Raw genomic sequence first — 14,388 nt, 5'->3', positions numbered from 1 at the left:
CACAATCAATATAGCTCAACACGATTTGCCTCCTGAGTGCCTCTCCAACCTCATCTCTTGCTGCTCTCCCCCATTCTCTGTGCTTCAGCCACACTGGCCTTCTTTCTTACCTTGAGGCTTGCAGGTATACTCTCCCCTACCTGGAATACCTTCCTCTCTAGTCAGTCTGTCTAATGCCTCCTCATTCTTTAGGTGTCAGCTAAAATGTACTTTCATTAAAGAGGCCTTTCCTTATGCCTCAGTCTAAAATAAGTCTTCCTACTTATGGACCTCATAATATCCTGTACATTCCATCTATTAAAATTATTATAATTTATAATTATGTATTTGTATTTGTGTTGTTTAGAATCTCTCTCTCTCCTCAATTCTACCAGGGCAGGAAATATGTCTATTTATTCTACCTTGTATTCCAGTATCTGGCACATAAAATCCACTTAATTAATAAAGATGTTGAATAAATTTTAAAAATGCACATTACTCAGTGAAAGAAGCCAATCTGAAAAGCTGCATATTATATTATTCCAACTATAGACATTCTGAAAAAGGCAAAACTATGGATACAGTAAAAAGATTAGTGGTTTCCAGGAGTTCAGGGTAGGGGAAGGGATCAATAAGCAGAGCACAGAGGATTTTTTAGGGCAGTGAAAATATCCTGTATGGTACTATAATGAGGGATACATGCCCTTATATATTTGTCCAAACCCATTTATGTGCTTTTTTTTTTTTTTTTTTTGTAGTACCTGGGCCTCTCACTGTTGTGGCCTCTCCCATTGCGGAGCACAGGCTCCGGACGCGCAGGCCCAGCGGCCATGGCTCACGGGTCCAGCCGCTCCACGGCTCGTGGGATCCTCCCAGACCGGGGCACGAACCCGCGCCCCCTGCATCGGCAGGCGGACTCCCAACCACTGCGCCACCAGGGAAGCCCTGTCCAAACCCATTTAATATACAACACTAACATTTAGAGAAGTAAACTTTAGGACAAAAACGATGACAGATGTTGATAACAGGAGAGGTGCTCTGTGTGTGTGGGGACAGAGGGTATATGGGAAATCTCTGTAACTGCCTCTCAATTTTGTTGTGAACCTAGAACTGCTCTGAAAAAGAAAATAAAGTCTTTTAAAAAATAAGGTATTGAGGAACAAATCTTAAAAAAAAAAAAAAAAAGGGCTTCCCTGGGGGCGCAGTGGTTGAGAGTCCGCCTGCCGATGCAGGGCACACGGGTTCGTGACGTGGGCCGGGAAGATCCCACATGCCGCGGAGCGGCTGGGCCTGTGAGCCATGGCTGCTGAGCCTGCACGTCCGGAGCCTGTGCTCCGCAACGGGAGAGGCCACAACAGTGAGAGGCCCGCGTATCGAAAAAAAAATTAAGATGGCGAAAAATTCTAAACAGATCAGTAATTATAATGAATATAGTGAGTAAAATATCCTATTTCAAGAATATACTCTATATTTCTATTCTCTGGATTATTTTCTCAATTATAAATAATAAGATGAAAAATGTTTTGAATCTACTATCTCTTTTTAAAATAAAATCTAATTATAATAATCTAATATTAAAAAGAATCAACCTAACAAAAATTGGGAGGTGCATATAAAGAAGTGCTTAGAAGGAGTTATAGCATTAGATGCTTATAACATAAAAGAAGAAAAGTCTATGATTAACAGCCTAAAATTCTACCTTAAGAAACTAGAAAAAGAGGAGGAATTTAAACTTAAAATAAGCAGAAGGAAGGAAATAATAAAAGAAGAAATCAATGAAATAGAAAATGGACAAACAATAGAGAAAATCAATATATGTGAAAGCTGGCTCCTTGAGAACAGCCATAAAACTGATAAACTGCTAGTTAGACTGGTTAAAAAAAAAAAAAGATGACACGCTGACCAATATCAGAAATGGGAGAGGGAACATTACTGTAGATTCTCCGTATTTTTTAAAAAGGCAATATTATGAACAACTACATTCTAACAAATTTGACAATTTATATGTAATGGATAAATTCCTTGAAAGACACAAATTACCAAAACTAATTCAAAAAGAAACATGAAGGCTGAATAGCACTACAGTTGACCCTTGAACAACGAGGGGATTAATCTGCGTGTAATATAGTCGGCCTTCCGTTTTCACGGTTCCTCCACATCTACAGATTTAACCAACTGTGGACCATGTAGTATTACGGTATTTACCATTGAAAAGATCTGCATATAAATGGACCTGCACAGTTCAAACCTGTGCTGCGCAAGGGTCAACTATATATCAATCTTAAAAATTGAATCTGTAATGAAAAACACTCCCATAAAGAAAACCCCAGGTCCAGATGGCTTCACCAGTAGACCTACCCTTTAAGGAAGAAGTAATACCAGTCCTAAAACAAATTCAGAAAACAAGGAGGAGGGAACACCTCCTAACGCATTTTATGAGGCCATCATTAAACTGATATCAAAACCACACAACAATATCCAAGTAAATAAAATGATAGGTCAGTGGATGGAAATGAATGAATCCTTAATAGAATTTTAGCAAAAATTGATCCTCTGATATATAAGGGGGTTTTAGCTCAGGAATCCAAAGCTGACTCAATGGTCAAAGACCAATCAATGTAACTCGACACATTAAAATAATTGTTAAGTATGCTCACATAGATAGATGCAATTTTTTTTTACAATATTCAATATTTATTGATGATAAAAACTCTCATCAGCTAATTAGAAATGGAAGAGTACTTCCATTCTCTCATAAAAAAAGAAAACAATCCTGCAGCTATCATCATTCTTTTTTTTTTTTTTTTTTTTTTTTGCAGTACGTGGGCCTCTCACTGTTGCGGCCTCTCCCGCTGCGGAGCACAGGCTCCGGACACACAGGCTCAGCGGCCATGGCTCACGGGCCCAGCCGCTCCGCGGCACATGGGATCTTCCCAGACCGGGGCATGAACCCGTGTCCCCTGCATCGGCAGGCGGACTCTCAACCACTGCGCCACCAGGGAAGCCCACTATCATCATTCTTAACAGTGAAATATACTGAATGCTTTCCCCTTGAAGAACAAGATAAGGATACCCATTTTTGCCACTTATATTCAGTATTACATTGGAGGTGCAAAGCCAGTGCAAAAAGACAAAACATAAATGAAAGGTATACATACGGGAGAGGAAGACTAACGAGTGGTCTTTATTTGCAGGCAGCATGATCAGTTATGTAGACCCTCCTAAAAACAAATCTACCAAAAAAAGCTAAAAAACCTAATGCCTGAGTTTAGTAAGCTTTCAGTATACTTGGTCAAAATATAAATTGTATTTCTCTGTATCAGCAATGAATAACTTGAAATTGACATTTAAAATAATATCATTTGGTGGGGGAGAGGCCAAGACGGCAGAGCAGGAAGACCCTGAGTTCACCTCTTGCCACGGGCATACCGAAACGACAACTACTTACAGAGCAACTATTGATGCGAATGACCAGAAGAAAAGCGGAAAAGATCTGCTACAACTAAAGATATAAAGAAGGAACCACAATGAGATGGGTAAGCAGGGCAAAGATGTGGTACAGTCAAGAGGCCGTAACCCCAGGTAGGCAACCCACACATGATAGGATAATTACAACTGCAGAGGTTCTCCCCAAGGCGGAAGGGGTCCAGGCCTCACATCGGGCTCCCCGGCCTGGGTTTCCAGTACCAGCAAGACGAGCTCCGAGAACATTTGGCTTTGAAGGCCAGCAGGGCTTACTTTCAGGAGAGCCAGAGGGCTGGAGAAATAGAGACTCCACTCTTAAAGGGCGCACACAAAATCTCACACGTTTTGGGACCCAGAGCAGAAGCAGTAGTCTGAAAGGAGCCTGAGTCAGACCTACCTGCTGATCTTGGAGAGACTCGCTGAGAGGCAGGAGGCATCTAGAGCTCAGCGTGGGGTCACAGACACTGTGAGAGCTCATTCTACCGAAAGGACATTGGGGCTGGCAAGTGTCACTTTGGAATCCTCCCTCGAGCATGTTAGCACCAGGACCTTGCTTGCCTCACCCACCAGCCTGCAGGCACCAGCACTGGGACACCTCAGGCCAAGTAGCTAGCTGGGCAGGGACAGAGCCCCACCCACAAGCAGGCGGGCTTCTTTAAGACCCCCTGAACCCACAGCTGCCCCAGGACCCAGCCCTGTCCACCAGAGGGCCCAAGACCTGAAACTAGGCCTAGAATCCCCCAGGGTCCCACAGCCAGTCGTCTCCACAGCTGGCCCTGCCCAGTGGCAGGCTGATACCAACCCCTGGACTCACAGGGCCCTGTGGCCAGAGACCCCACAACCTGGCTCCACCTACTAATGGGCTGGCACTAGCCCTAGGACCAGCCTCACCCACCAGTGGACAAGGCATCAGCCCCAACACCCTCTGGGCCCTGGCCACACAGAGTAAACTTAAGAAAATAAAAATCATATCAAGAATCTTTTCTGACCACAATGCCATGAGACTAGAAATCAACTACAAGGAAAAACTGCAAGAACACAAACACATGAAGGCTAAACAATATGCAGCTAAACAACCAATGGATCACTAAATAAATCAAAGAAAATTTAAAAATACCTGGAGGCAAATGAAAATGAAAACAATGATCCCAAATCTATGAGAAGCAGCAAAAACAGTTCTAAGAGGGAAGTTTATAGTGATACAAGCCCACCTCAGGAACAAGAAAATCTCAAAGAAACAACCTAACCTTACACTTAAAGGAATTAGAAAAAGAAAAACAAACAAAACCCAAAGTTAGTAGAAGGAAAGAAATGATAAAGATCAGAGTAGAAATAAATGAAATAGAGACCAAAAAAAAAAAAAGATAAAAAAAACTTAGAGCTGGTTCTTTGAACAGATAAACAAAATTAATAAACCTTTACTCAGACTCATCAAGAAAAAAGGAGGCAGGGCCCAAGTCAATAAAATCAGAAATTAAAAAGGAGAAGTTACAACTGACACCACAGAAGTACAAAAGATCATAAAAGATTACTATGAACAATTATATGCCAATAAAATATTTGCAAATGATATATCCAACAAGGGGTTAATATCCAAAATAAACAAAGAACTCATTGAACTTAATATCAAAAGCTACCCAACAACCCTATTAAAAACTGGGCAGAGGAACTGATTACACATTTTTCCAAAGAAGACATACGGACGGCCAACATACATATGAAAAGATGCTCAACATCAGTGATCATCAGGAAAATGCAAATCAAAACCACAATGAAATATCACTTCATACCTGTCAGAGCGGCTATTATCAAAAAGGCAAGAAATAACAAGTGTTGGTAAGGATGTGGAGAAAAGGAAACCCTTGTGCAGTGTTGGTGGGAATGTAAACTGTTACAGCCACTGTGGAGAACAGTATGGAAATTCCTCAAAAAATTAAAAATAGAACTGCCATAAGATCCAGTAATTCCACTCCTGGGTATTTTTCCGATGAGAAAACAAACACTAATTCAAAAAGATATATGTACTCTGTGTGCATTGCAGCACTGTTTACACTAGCCAGGATATGGAAGCAACATAAGTGCCCATTAACAGATAGATGGATAAAGATCACACACACACACACACACACACACACACACACACACACACACACACACACAGAGGAATATTACACAGCCATAAAAAAGAATGGAATCTTGCCATTTGTGACAACATGGATGGGCCTAGAGGGTATCATGCTAAGTGAAATAAGTCACAGAGAAAGAAAAATACTGTACGATTTCACTTATATGTAGAATCTAGAAAACAAAACAAATGAACAAACATAACAAAACAGAAATAGCTATAGATACAGAGAAAAAAACAGGTGATTGCCAGAGCAGGGCCGTGGGGAAGAGGAAAGAAATAGGTAAGGGAGAATAAGAGGTACAAACTTCCAGTTACAAAATAAATGAGTCACAGATATTCAATATGCAATATAGGGAATACAGTCAAAAACTATGTAATGTCTCAGTATGGTGACAGATAATAACCAGACTTATCACAGTGATCATTTTGAAATGTACAGAAATATTCAATCACTCTGTCATGTAGTAAGAACTAACATTGTGCTGTAGGTCAATTATACTTCAAAAACAAACTATCTCATAGAAAAAGAGATCAGATTTGTGGTTATCCAGAGGCAGGTAGTTGGGGAGGGAGAATTAGATGAAGGCAGTCAAAAGGTACAAACTTCCAGGTATAAGATAAATAAGTACTAGGGATGTAACGTACAACATGGTAAATATAATTAACACTGCTGTATGTTATATATGAAAGCTAAGAAAGCAAACCCTAAGAGTTCTCATCCCAAGGAAAAGTAATTTTATATTTATTTAATGTATCTATATGAGATGATGTTCTCTAAACTTATTGTGCTAATCACTAGATTTCTAATCATTTCATGATGTAAGTTAAATCATTATGCTGTACATCTTAACTTATACAGTGCTGTGTGTCAATTATATCTCAATAAAACTGGAAGAAAAAAGATTACCAAAAAAAATTAAATAATATTACTTAGAACAGAATCTAAAAACATAAAGTACTTACAAATTAAGTTAACAAAATAATGCAAGATCTAAGCACTGAAAACTACAAATGCTACTGAGAAGAATAAAAGAACTGGGTGAATGTAAAGACATATTCTGTCTATAAATTGGAAGATTTGATGTTTTTATGGTATCAATTCACCCTAAACTGACCTATAGATTCAAATGTAATAACAATTAAAATTCCAATAGGCTTTTTTGAAGGGTAGAAAACGATAGAATATTCTAAAATCTATATGGAAATCCAGCCAACCTAGAAAGATATGTTTAAAAAAGCAGAACAAGGTTGGCATACTCATACTACCTATTATCAAGACTTACTAGAGCAATCAAGAGGGACCTAGAGTCTGTCATAGAGAGTGAAATGAACTAAGTCAGAAAGAGAAAAACAAATATCATATGCTAACACATATACATATGGAATCTAAAAAAAAAAAATGGTTCTGATGAACCTAGGGGCAGGACAGGAATAAAGACACAGACATAGAGAATGGGCTTGAGGACATGAGGAGGGGGAAGGGTAAGCTGGGATGAAGTGAGAGAGTAACACTGACATATATACACTACCAAATGTAAAACAGATAGCTAGTGGGAAGCAGCTGCAGAGCACAGGGATATCAGCTCGGTGCTTTGTGACCACCTACAGGGGTGGGATAAGGAGGGTGGGAGGGAGACGCAAGAGGGAGGGGATACGGGGATATATGTATGCCTATAGCTGATTCACTTTGTTGTACGGCAGAAACTAACACAACATTGTAAAGCAATTATACTCCAATAAAGATGTTTAAAAAAAAGAGACTGTAGTACTGGCATAAGGATAGACACACAGATACAGAACAGAGGAGAGTCCAGAGCTAGACACGCACATATATGGTCAGTTGATTTTGAAAAAGATGTCAAGGTAACGCAATGGGGAAAGGATAATCTGTCCAACAATTGTAACAATTGGATATCCATATGGGAAAATAAAAAGAAACCTCAATCCTTACCTAGAACCAGGCAGAGTTAAAATGAGTAGAAAATTTCTCCTTCAAAAGTGGCTCTCCTGAGTCCTTTATGTTTTATTTTCTGGTACTTACAGGCTTTACCAACATGCCTAGTTTACCCATCAGGACAGGTCAAACACTGAAATGAGCATTACTTGGACTTTGAAAGAATTTGGTGTTACCAACGGCGTTCAGTCAGGCCAATTCACAGAAGTCTCGTGCTACTGCAAGAGCTTGACACACATCCCAAGAATTGAACAATTCCTTCCGACTAGTTCTATGCCCTACATCCCTGGAAAAATCTTTAAATTCCCTACTCTGGATTTCAAATCTTTCTTTCTTTTCCCCAAATTTCCACCACTAAACTGGGCATGTTTCATTGATTATCTGGGCCCAGGCTCATCATCTTTTTCCAATAAGGCTAAAATACTGTCTTGGCTAATGGACCACTGAGCTCTGCCCACAGGAAATCCCTGACTGGCCTTTGTCTTTACTGACCTTGGCCTTCTATTCACTTCTTGGGCCAAACTACAGTATTGGATTTTCATTCTGGCTCAACTCTTCACACCCCCGTCTCTTTGTATTCCTGTCCTTATCCTCTAAAAGCTCATTTTCCTAACTCACCATAGAGATCACTAAAGCTAGTATTTTCCCTGAAGATTAAAAAATACTTAAGATAACATGTTTATAATTAGTAACTCCTCATTTTCAATTCACAGTCTCTTTCGGAGGGAGCTGTTATCTTTTATAACCAGACATTACTAAATGAATAAGTGATGAAACCTTCAGAGAGAGGGATCAGTCATTTAAATACTGCTGTCCCCACTGTTAGCACTGACACGCCTCGTACAGGTCACCTCACGCCCCAGCAAATTATTCCTCCTCCATAATCTTTAAAATTGGGAAGAATTTTTTTTCCGTCAATGATAGATCTTTAGGTCCAAAGACGAACACTGCTCATTCACATGCTCTCTTACATACTCTTGTGCTCTTCTATTTAGTTTTCTCCCCTGAAGAACCTGGAATAATTCAAGGGATATTTTGAGGACCTCACCTTATAATGCATTCACTCCTCTGCACCACCCGCCCCCTCCTGCCCCCCACCGGAAACAAAAAAAGAAAAAAACACTGTTTCTTCCTGAAATCAATCAAGCAACATCCCATGGGTAAGTGGACTCTCTTGCATTAATATAACTCACGTAATTAATATAATGCAGGAGACCCGGTGGCCTTGCGAGGCAGGCTCAGACACTTCCATCCAGCCTTCCCTCACTCACCCCTCTCCCTCACTGGGCTCAGACCTGCACCTTAGTCTGACTCGCACCTCCTGCCTTCCCTGCCTCCACCCACCCCAGGTGTTTATCCTAATAAAACACTTGCACGGGCTTCCCTGGTGGCGCAGTGGTTGACAGTCCGCCTGCCGATGCGGGGGACGCGGGTTTGTGCCCCAGTCCGGGAAGATCCCACATGCCGCGGAGCGGCTGGGCCCGTGAGCCATGGCCGCTGGGCCTGCGCTTCTGGAGCCCGTGCTCCGCAACAGGAGAGGCCACAACAGTGAGAGGCCCGCGTACCGCAAAAAAAAAAACACTTGCACGTTCAATCCTATCTTGGCATTTGCTTCTCGGATGACCCAGCCTGACACATCTGGATTAATAACTTACTTAAATTTATGTTTTCCAGAAACTAGCGGCTCTTAAGTGGGTCCTCAGAAAATGGGTAAAGAAACAGGGATTTTGTAATGCAGATCTCAGATACAGAGTTCCTCCTCTGTTCCATTTATCCCCATCTTGAAAAAGACACGAATAAAAGCAAAGTAGGCTTTTAAATAGTTGTGTCACACTAACAACTTTCCTAATATTAAGAGATTCTCCATTACTTACAAATTCACCCAGTTCTAATGAGAAGGAAGCAAGTTATTTGATATTAACCACTTAGGTGTCTGTCTCTCTGATGGTAAGGTCCTGGAGGGTTAGCACCCTGCCTCATTCACTTTTTTACTGAGTACTGAGTTCATAGCAGGTACTCAATAAATGTCTATTGAATGGAGATGAAATCAGTGATGCTTAATTGCAGTGAGGTACAGCGATTAAAGAGGGGCGTGGTTCTCAGAACTTTCTAGGGATATGAAAAAACATATAAAATATACCCATTGTTTTCATTACACAAACCATAGAAAAAAACTTCATATTTCATCTTACAAACCACAGAAAGTGAAGTTCAACAAAACTCCTGTTAGCTACAGTGGCAATAAGCAAAATATAAAGTGAGAAAGATTATAGAGAACTTATTTTAAACCAATGAGGAGCTCTGTACCAGTCATACTCTATTCACCTAAAATCGTTATCCTGCCCTTCTAAGAGCTGGCCAATACATAATGTCTGGATTTAGAAGAGTAATAAGTTGCAATAACCATGTGGCTAGATATAGCAATATAGAATATATATATATATATACACACACGTGTGTTATATATGATATACTATATAAGATATAGATATATAGGTTTACTCATACGAATATTCCCATATACCTGTAGACTTACTCAAGCCTCATTATTTACGTACTGCCAACAGATATAACTATTTCTTCTAAAAAAAAACAAAAAGAAAAATCCTGTATCTTTCTACATGTCAAGTAAAGGAATTTCTTTAAAACAAAATATTGATCTATTTAGATGATAGTGGAAAGTCTACATTTATAAAATAACTTGATAAGCGTAAAAGAAAATAGAACAGAAAGAGTGGAGAGTTAGATGAACTCCACAATTTCTGATTCCTTCATCATCACTTTAAAAAAGAGTAATTTATTGCACCAACGGTTGGCATATTTGTGATAATTAAACTCTCACTACAGCAATGAAAATAAGTGTATTAGTGCAGATCTCAAACAATGAAGCTTTAACTAGCCTTTCCCATAATAGATTAACACATCTAAGCTATACCTTGTCATTGGGGAATTCTTGCTGCACACTAATTGGGTTTCCAATTAATTTCCCAATGTTGTTTAAAGAACTCTGTAATAACACTGGCTTGACTTTTAAGTGCACTCAGTGAATTTGAGAGGGAAGAAAGAATACTCCACACAACAGAGCCAGAAAAGGCAGAAAACATTTTTCTTCTTCCTCTCTTCATTATTTTCCCCAGAAACTACTGCAAGTGGGTAAAAATTAAAGAATAAAGATATACCTAAAACCATCGATGACAATTTAAAATTATGAATTCCAGGTCTTTCAACATATAAAATGGTCTAATGAAAATTTTATGTAGAGTTAAGTTCTACAGAGTTGCAAGTTGGCCCTAAACTATGTAATATTGGGAAGAGTCTAATTCTTGCCCTACAGGATTAGGAAAAAAATAAAACCATAGCTCTTCACATTTCAAATTACATGTCATTTTACCTAAGAGTCAACCAAATAACAGATATGAATTGAGGTGCCTACCAGGTTCAGGGCATGATAAGACATTTCATAATGAACCCCCAGTTAAAGGAACTAATCCTAAAGAATTCAGCATGTACGTTATATGAAAAAAATGAGAAAAGCAAATAATTCCAAGTAGTTAAACAGAGGTAATGAATATATGAAAATTTTCAATTAAAAGTTAAGGAAAATAATGAGGCCTATAATTTTATAAAGTTTGATAAATTTGGTAGAAGAATAGAAAAATATGTATTTTTCTAGAGAAGATACTTTTGATTTCATATAAAAAGAAATGAAATTCTAATTACAAAAAGTGAATCAGTAGAAAAGGAACATTTATTCCTTTTCCAAAGATACAATTTTCCTAGTTAGCTATCAGAAACCACTCAAACAAACGCAGAACTTCTCAAACAATTGCTTATAAAGTTTCATTATAGATGTTTTTTGGTAACAAAATATATTTCACGTATTAAAAATAAGCAAGCTTTCATGCTATAGCATCTCCTTTCTTTTCTTCATTCAACAAATATTTATTGAGCTCTTAATATATAATTCAACATGGTTCTAATAACTAGGGCTACAGCACTGAACAAGATGGACTAAAATCACAGCCAACATGGAGCTTACTTTCTAGGTGAGATAAATGACAGGCAAGAAAATAAGTAAAAGGTCTAGCATGTATATTCTACTACTATTCCACTGTCATTCTGCCATAATATTGTCCTTTGGTTCAGTGGCGCTGGATGTGGTTTAAATAGAATTACAATGTAATAAAAGCCTTTTAATATTTCAGATAAACCCTCTTGGCCCAGTTCTAAGCTAGATCTGTCTTAAAAGGATTACCATGATATAAACCTGGGGTCACCAAACCTTTTCTATAATGAGTCACACATAAATATTTTAGGCTTTGCAGGCCATCTATGATCTATATCCCATATTCTACACTTATTTTTCCCTTTAAAAATGTAAAACTATTCTTATCTGGCAGGCCAAACAAAAACAGGCCAGGGGCTGAATGTGCCCTACAGCCATAGCTCTCCAACACCGGACCTAAAGATATGAGTATTCTTGCTTTTGAGTGGCTATGCTCAGTCATACATTTCATGTTTCTTTTATTTTTTTATATTTATTCTTTTGCTCTTTGTTGTTCATTTGCCAAAATCTAATAAAACATTCTTTTCTAGAGCCACAGTAGTTCCAACTACTATAGCCTGAGTCAGTTCTGAAGAGCATGGCCACCTGCTCTATTTCACACAAGCAACAGAAAAATGTTCTTGGCAGAAAAACCTTCCTAAGTCTGTGCTTTAGAGAGATACGGCGGAGACTACACATGCTCTCCATTGACTTCCTGGAGCAGACACATATAAGGTCTAACGGTCCCTTACCTTGCTGGAGGAACATCAATATTGGAAGAAACAACTTTTCGTTTTTGCTCAAGGAGACAGATGGAGCGAGTGTTTTCTTTTTCATGGTCAAGGGCTTGGTTGACTTTTTTGGTGTCTGCTGTTTTCACATCCTCCTCCATGGCCAAGGGGAACAAGTGTTGATGAGACAGTTTTTTACTAGAGTCACGTTTTAAGTCCTCTGGTTGAAATATGAAGGCCATTTCCCGCTTAATGCTCCCCACCTGTGAAATGAAATGCAAAAATTCTTAGTCACCCAAAATATCAGCTTTGCATGACTATGTGCAGATGGCCATGACGAGAGACCACAGACTCTGCTGTCCCTGTTCATCTTGAAGATTTTATAGTTTAAATGGGAAAAAAGTCACACAGAAATAAAATAACTGACATTACAAAGTAATGCACAATTGATGCACCACCTGTCCATGCAAACAAGAAGTATCACAAGCACAAGAAAAGCCTTTCAGATGTGCAAAAACTTCGAAGGCTTGAAAGAGTGAGACTTAAAAAAATCTAAAAATTTAAAACATTATTGTTTTCTCTTCTACAACTGAGAAGACTCAGTTAAGTAAATAAATTCTTAAATATTTCATGCTGATTATGTTTAATAAAGAGAGCTATACATATAAAATCAAGCCTTATATCTTTGACTATGAATACTGATCTTAACCACACTCTCTATCTAATGAAGAATTGTTTTTTATCCTTTATTTATAGCAGTTAAGATCTTAATGAAATCCGTCATTAGTATGACAATTAAAAAGTCATATTAATTTTTCTTATGATTTTTTACTAAATGCAATGGTGATTAAAGTTTAAGACAAATATGAATTTAGACCTCAAGGAATTAAAACTGGTTATTTCAGATTTTAGGACTGCGATGACTGAAAAAGGAGACTAAAGTTAAAAAAGAAAAAGGATTTTGTAATGTGATTGGCGCTGTAAATGAGGTCTGCAGTGAACTTGTTAAAGTCCTAAGCATACAAAGAAGAATCAGACTATCTGGCAACCCAGAGCCTCACTCATCAGCAGAGTATGTTTCAAAATATGCACATCTATAAGACATTTCACAGGTCCAGAGACAGTCTCTCCCTTTCATGAAGTCAGTGTACATAGTCAGTAAACCTTCGCTCGCCCACTTAAATAGAGGATATGCTTATTTGTTTCTTTTTAATTTTAGTTAGGAGGAAAAGCACAAAGCATGTGATCAAACAGATATAGAGAAATAGGAGCTAAAGCCATAAACATACAGCATCTTCAGAATAAAATGAGAATATGTGGGCCCAGTAACAGCAGAGACTGGCAAAGTATGGTATTAATGACTAGAAACTCTCAGACTAAAGGAAAACTCTGAAGTAGGTGTGTGTTGGGAGTCACAGGACCTGCTCACATATGTATTCTTCCTGAGCCTAGGGATGACTTGTGCCTCAGGATTGCCTTGGCTGGAATGTATCTTTCACATGAACACAGAGCCCTAAACTGAGCTCCCTGCTCTCCTTGGCCTGCACTTGTCAGGAAAAAGAGAGTATCTTCCATGGTGTTCCTGCCAGACCAAGCCCCAGCTCCACAGGACAATGGTCAGCCACCTGGGTCTACTTGCAACTCATTAAAGAGTTACCATATTTCCTAGAATGCACTAGTTAATGAAGCAAAGTAAGAGTCCAAGAAAAATGAGTGCTTTTAAGAGCTAACGGTTTAAATGACATCAATACTCAATAGAAAGGAATAAGAAAATATTTCACACTTCTAAAATGCAATAAATTTTCAATAAAAACGTAGTTTGGAAAACTGACTAATGTAATTATAAATTTTTAAAATATCCATCACTAATCACTTCCAGTGCAGCTTCTTCTGCCTGGAGGTGGAAGAGAGAGGGAGGCATTTTTTCCACCTCTAGAGCAGCTCATTCCCAGCGATGTTACAACAGGAATATGCCAAACGCCAGGCATGAAAGATGAAAACAAAGGTGTGGTTTTGATGATTATAAATAGTTTCTCCCTAAGTGTCAAGTGTTACAGTAATTAAATATTTAAGTAGTCATTAGTAT

General features: G+C 38.6%; 1 protein-coding gene across 1 annotated transcript in view; it reads right to left on the bottom strand.

The window, feature by feature from the left end:
- Positions 1 to 12,560, bottom strand: part of ZNF704 (zinc finger protein 704) — a 169,610-nt gene extending 157,050 nt beyond the window's left edge. Inside the window, exon 1 of the mRNA XM_007467364.1 lies at positions 12,324 to 12,560. Coding sequence (XP_007467426.1) covers positions 12,324 to 12,544 — 221 coding nt within the window. The 5' untranslated portion in view covers positions 12,545 to 12,560. The remainder of the gene's footprint in view (positions 1 to 12,323) is intronic.
- Positions 12,561 to 14,388: the final 1,828 nt, after the last annotated feature.

The sequence above is a fragment of the Lipotes vexillifer genome, unplaced genomic scaffold (assembly GCF_000442215.2).
Source record: "Lipotes vexillifer unplaced genomic scaffold, Lipotes_vexillifer_v1.1 scaffold1969, whole genome shotgun sequence".
NCBI lineage: Eukaryota > Metazoa > Chordata > Mammalia > Artiodactyla > Lipotidae > Lipotes > Lipotes vexillifer.
The sequence above is the reverse complement of the archived record's forward strand: the minus strand, read 5'-3'. Positions and strand labels throughout refer to the sequence as shown.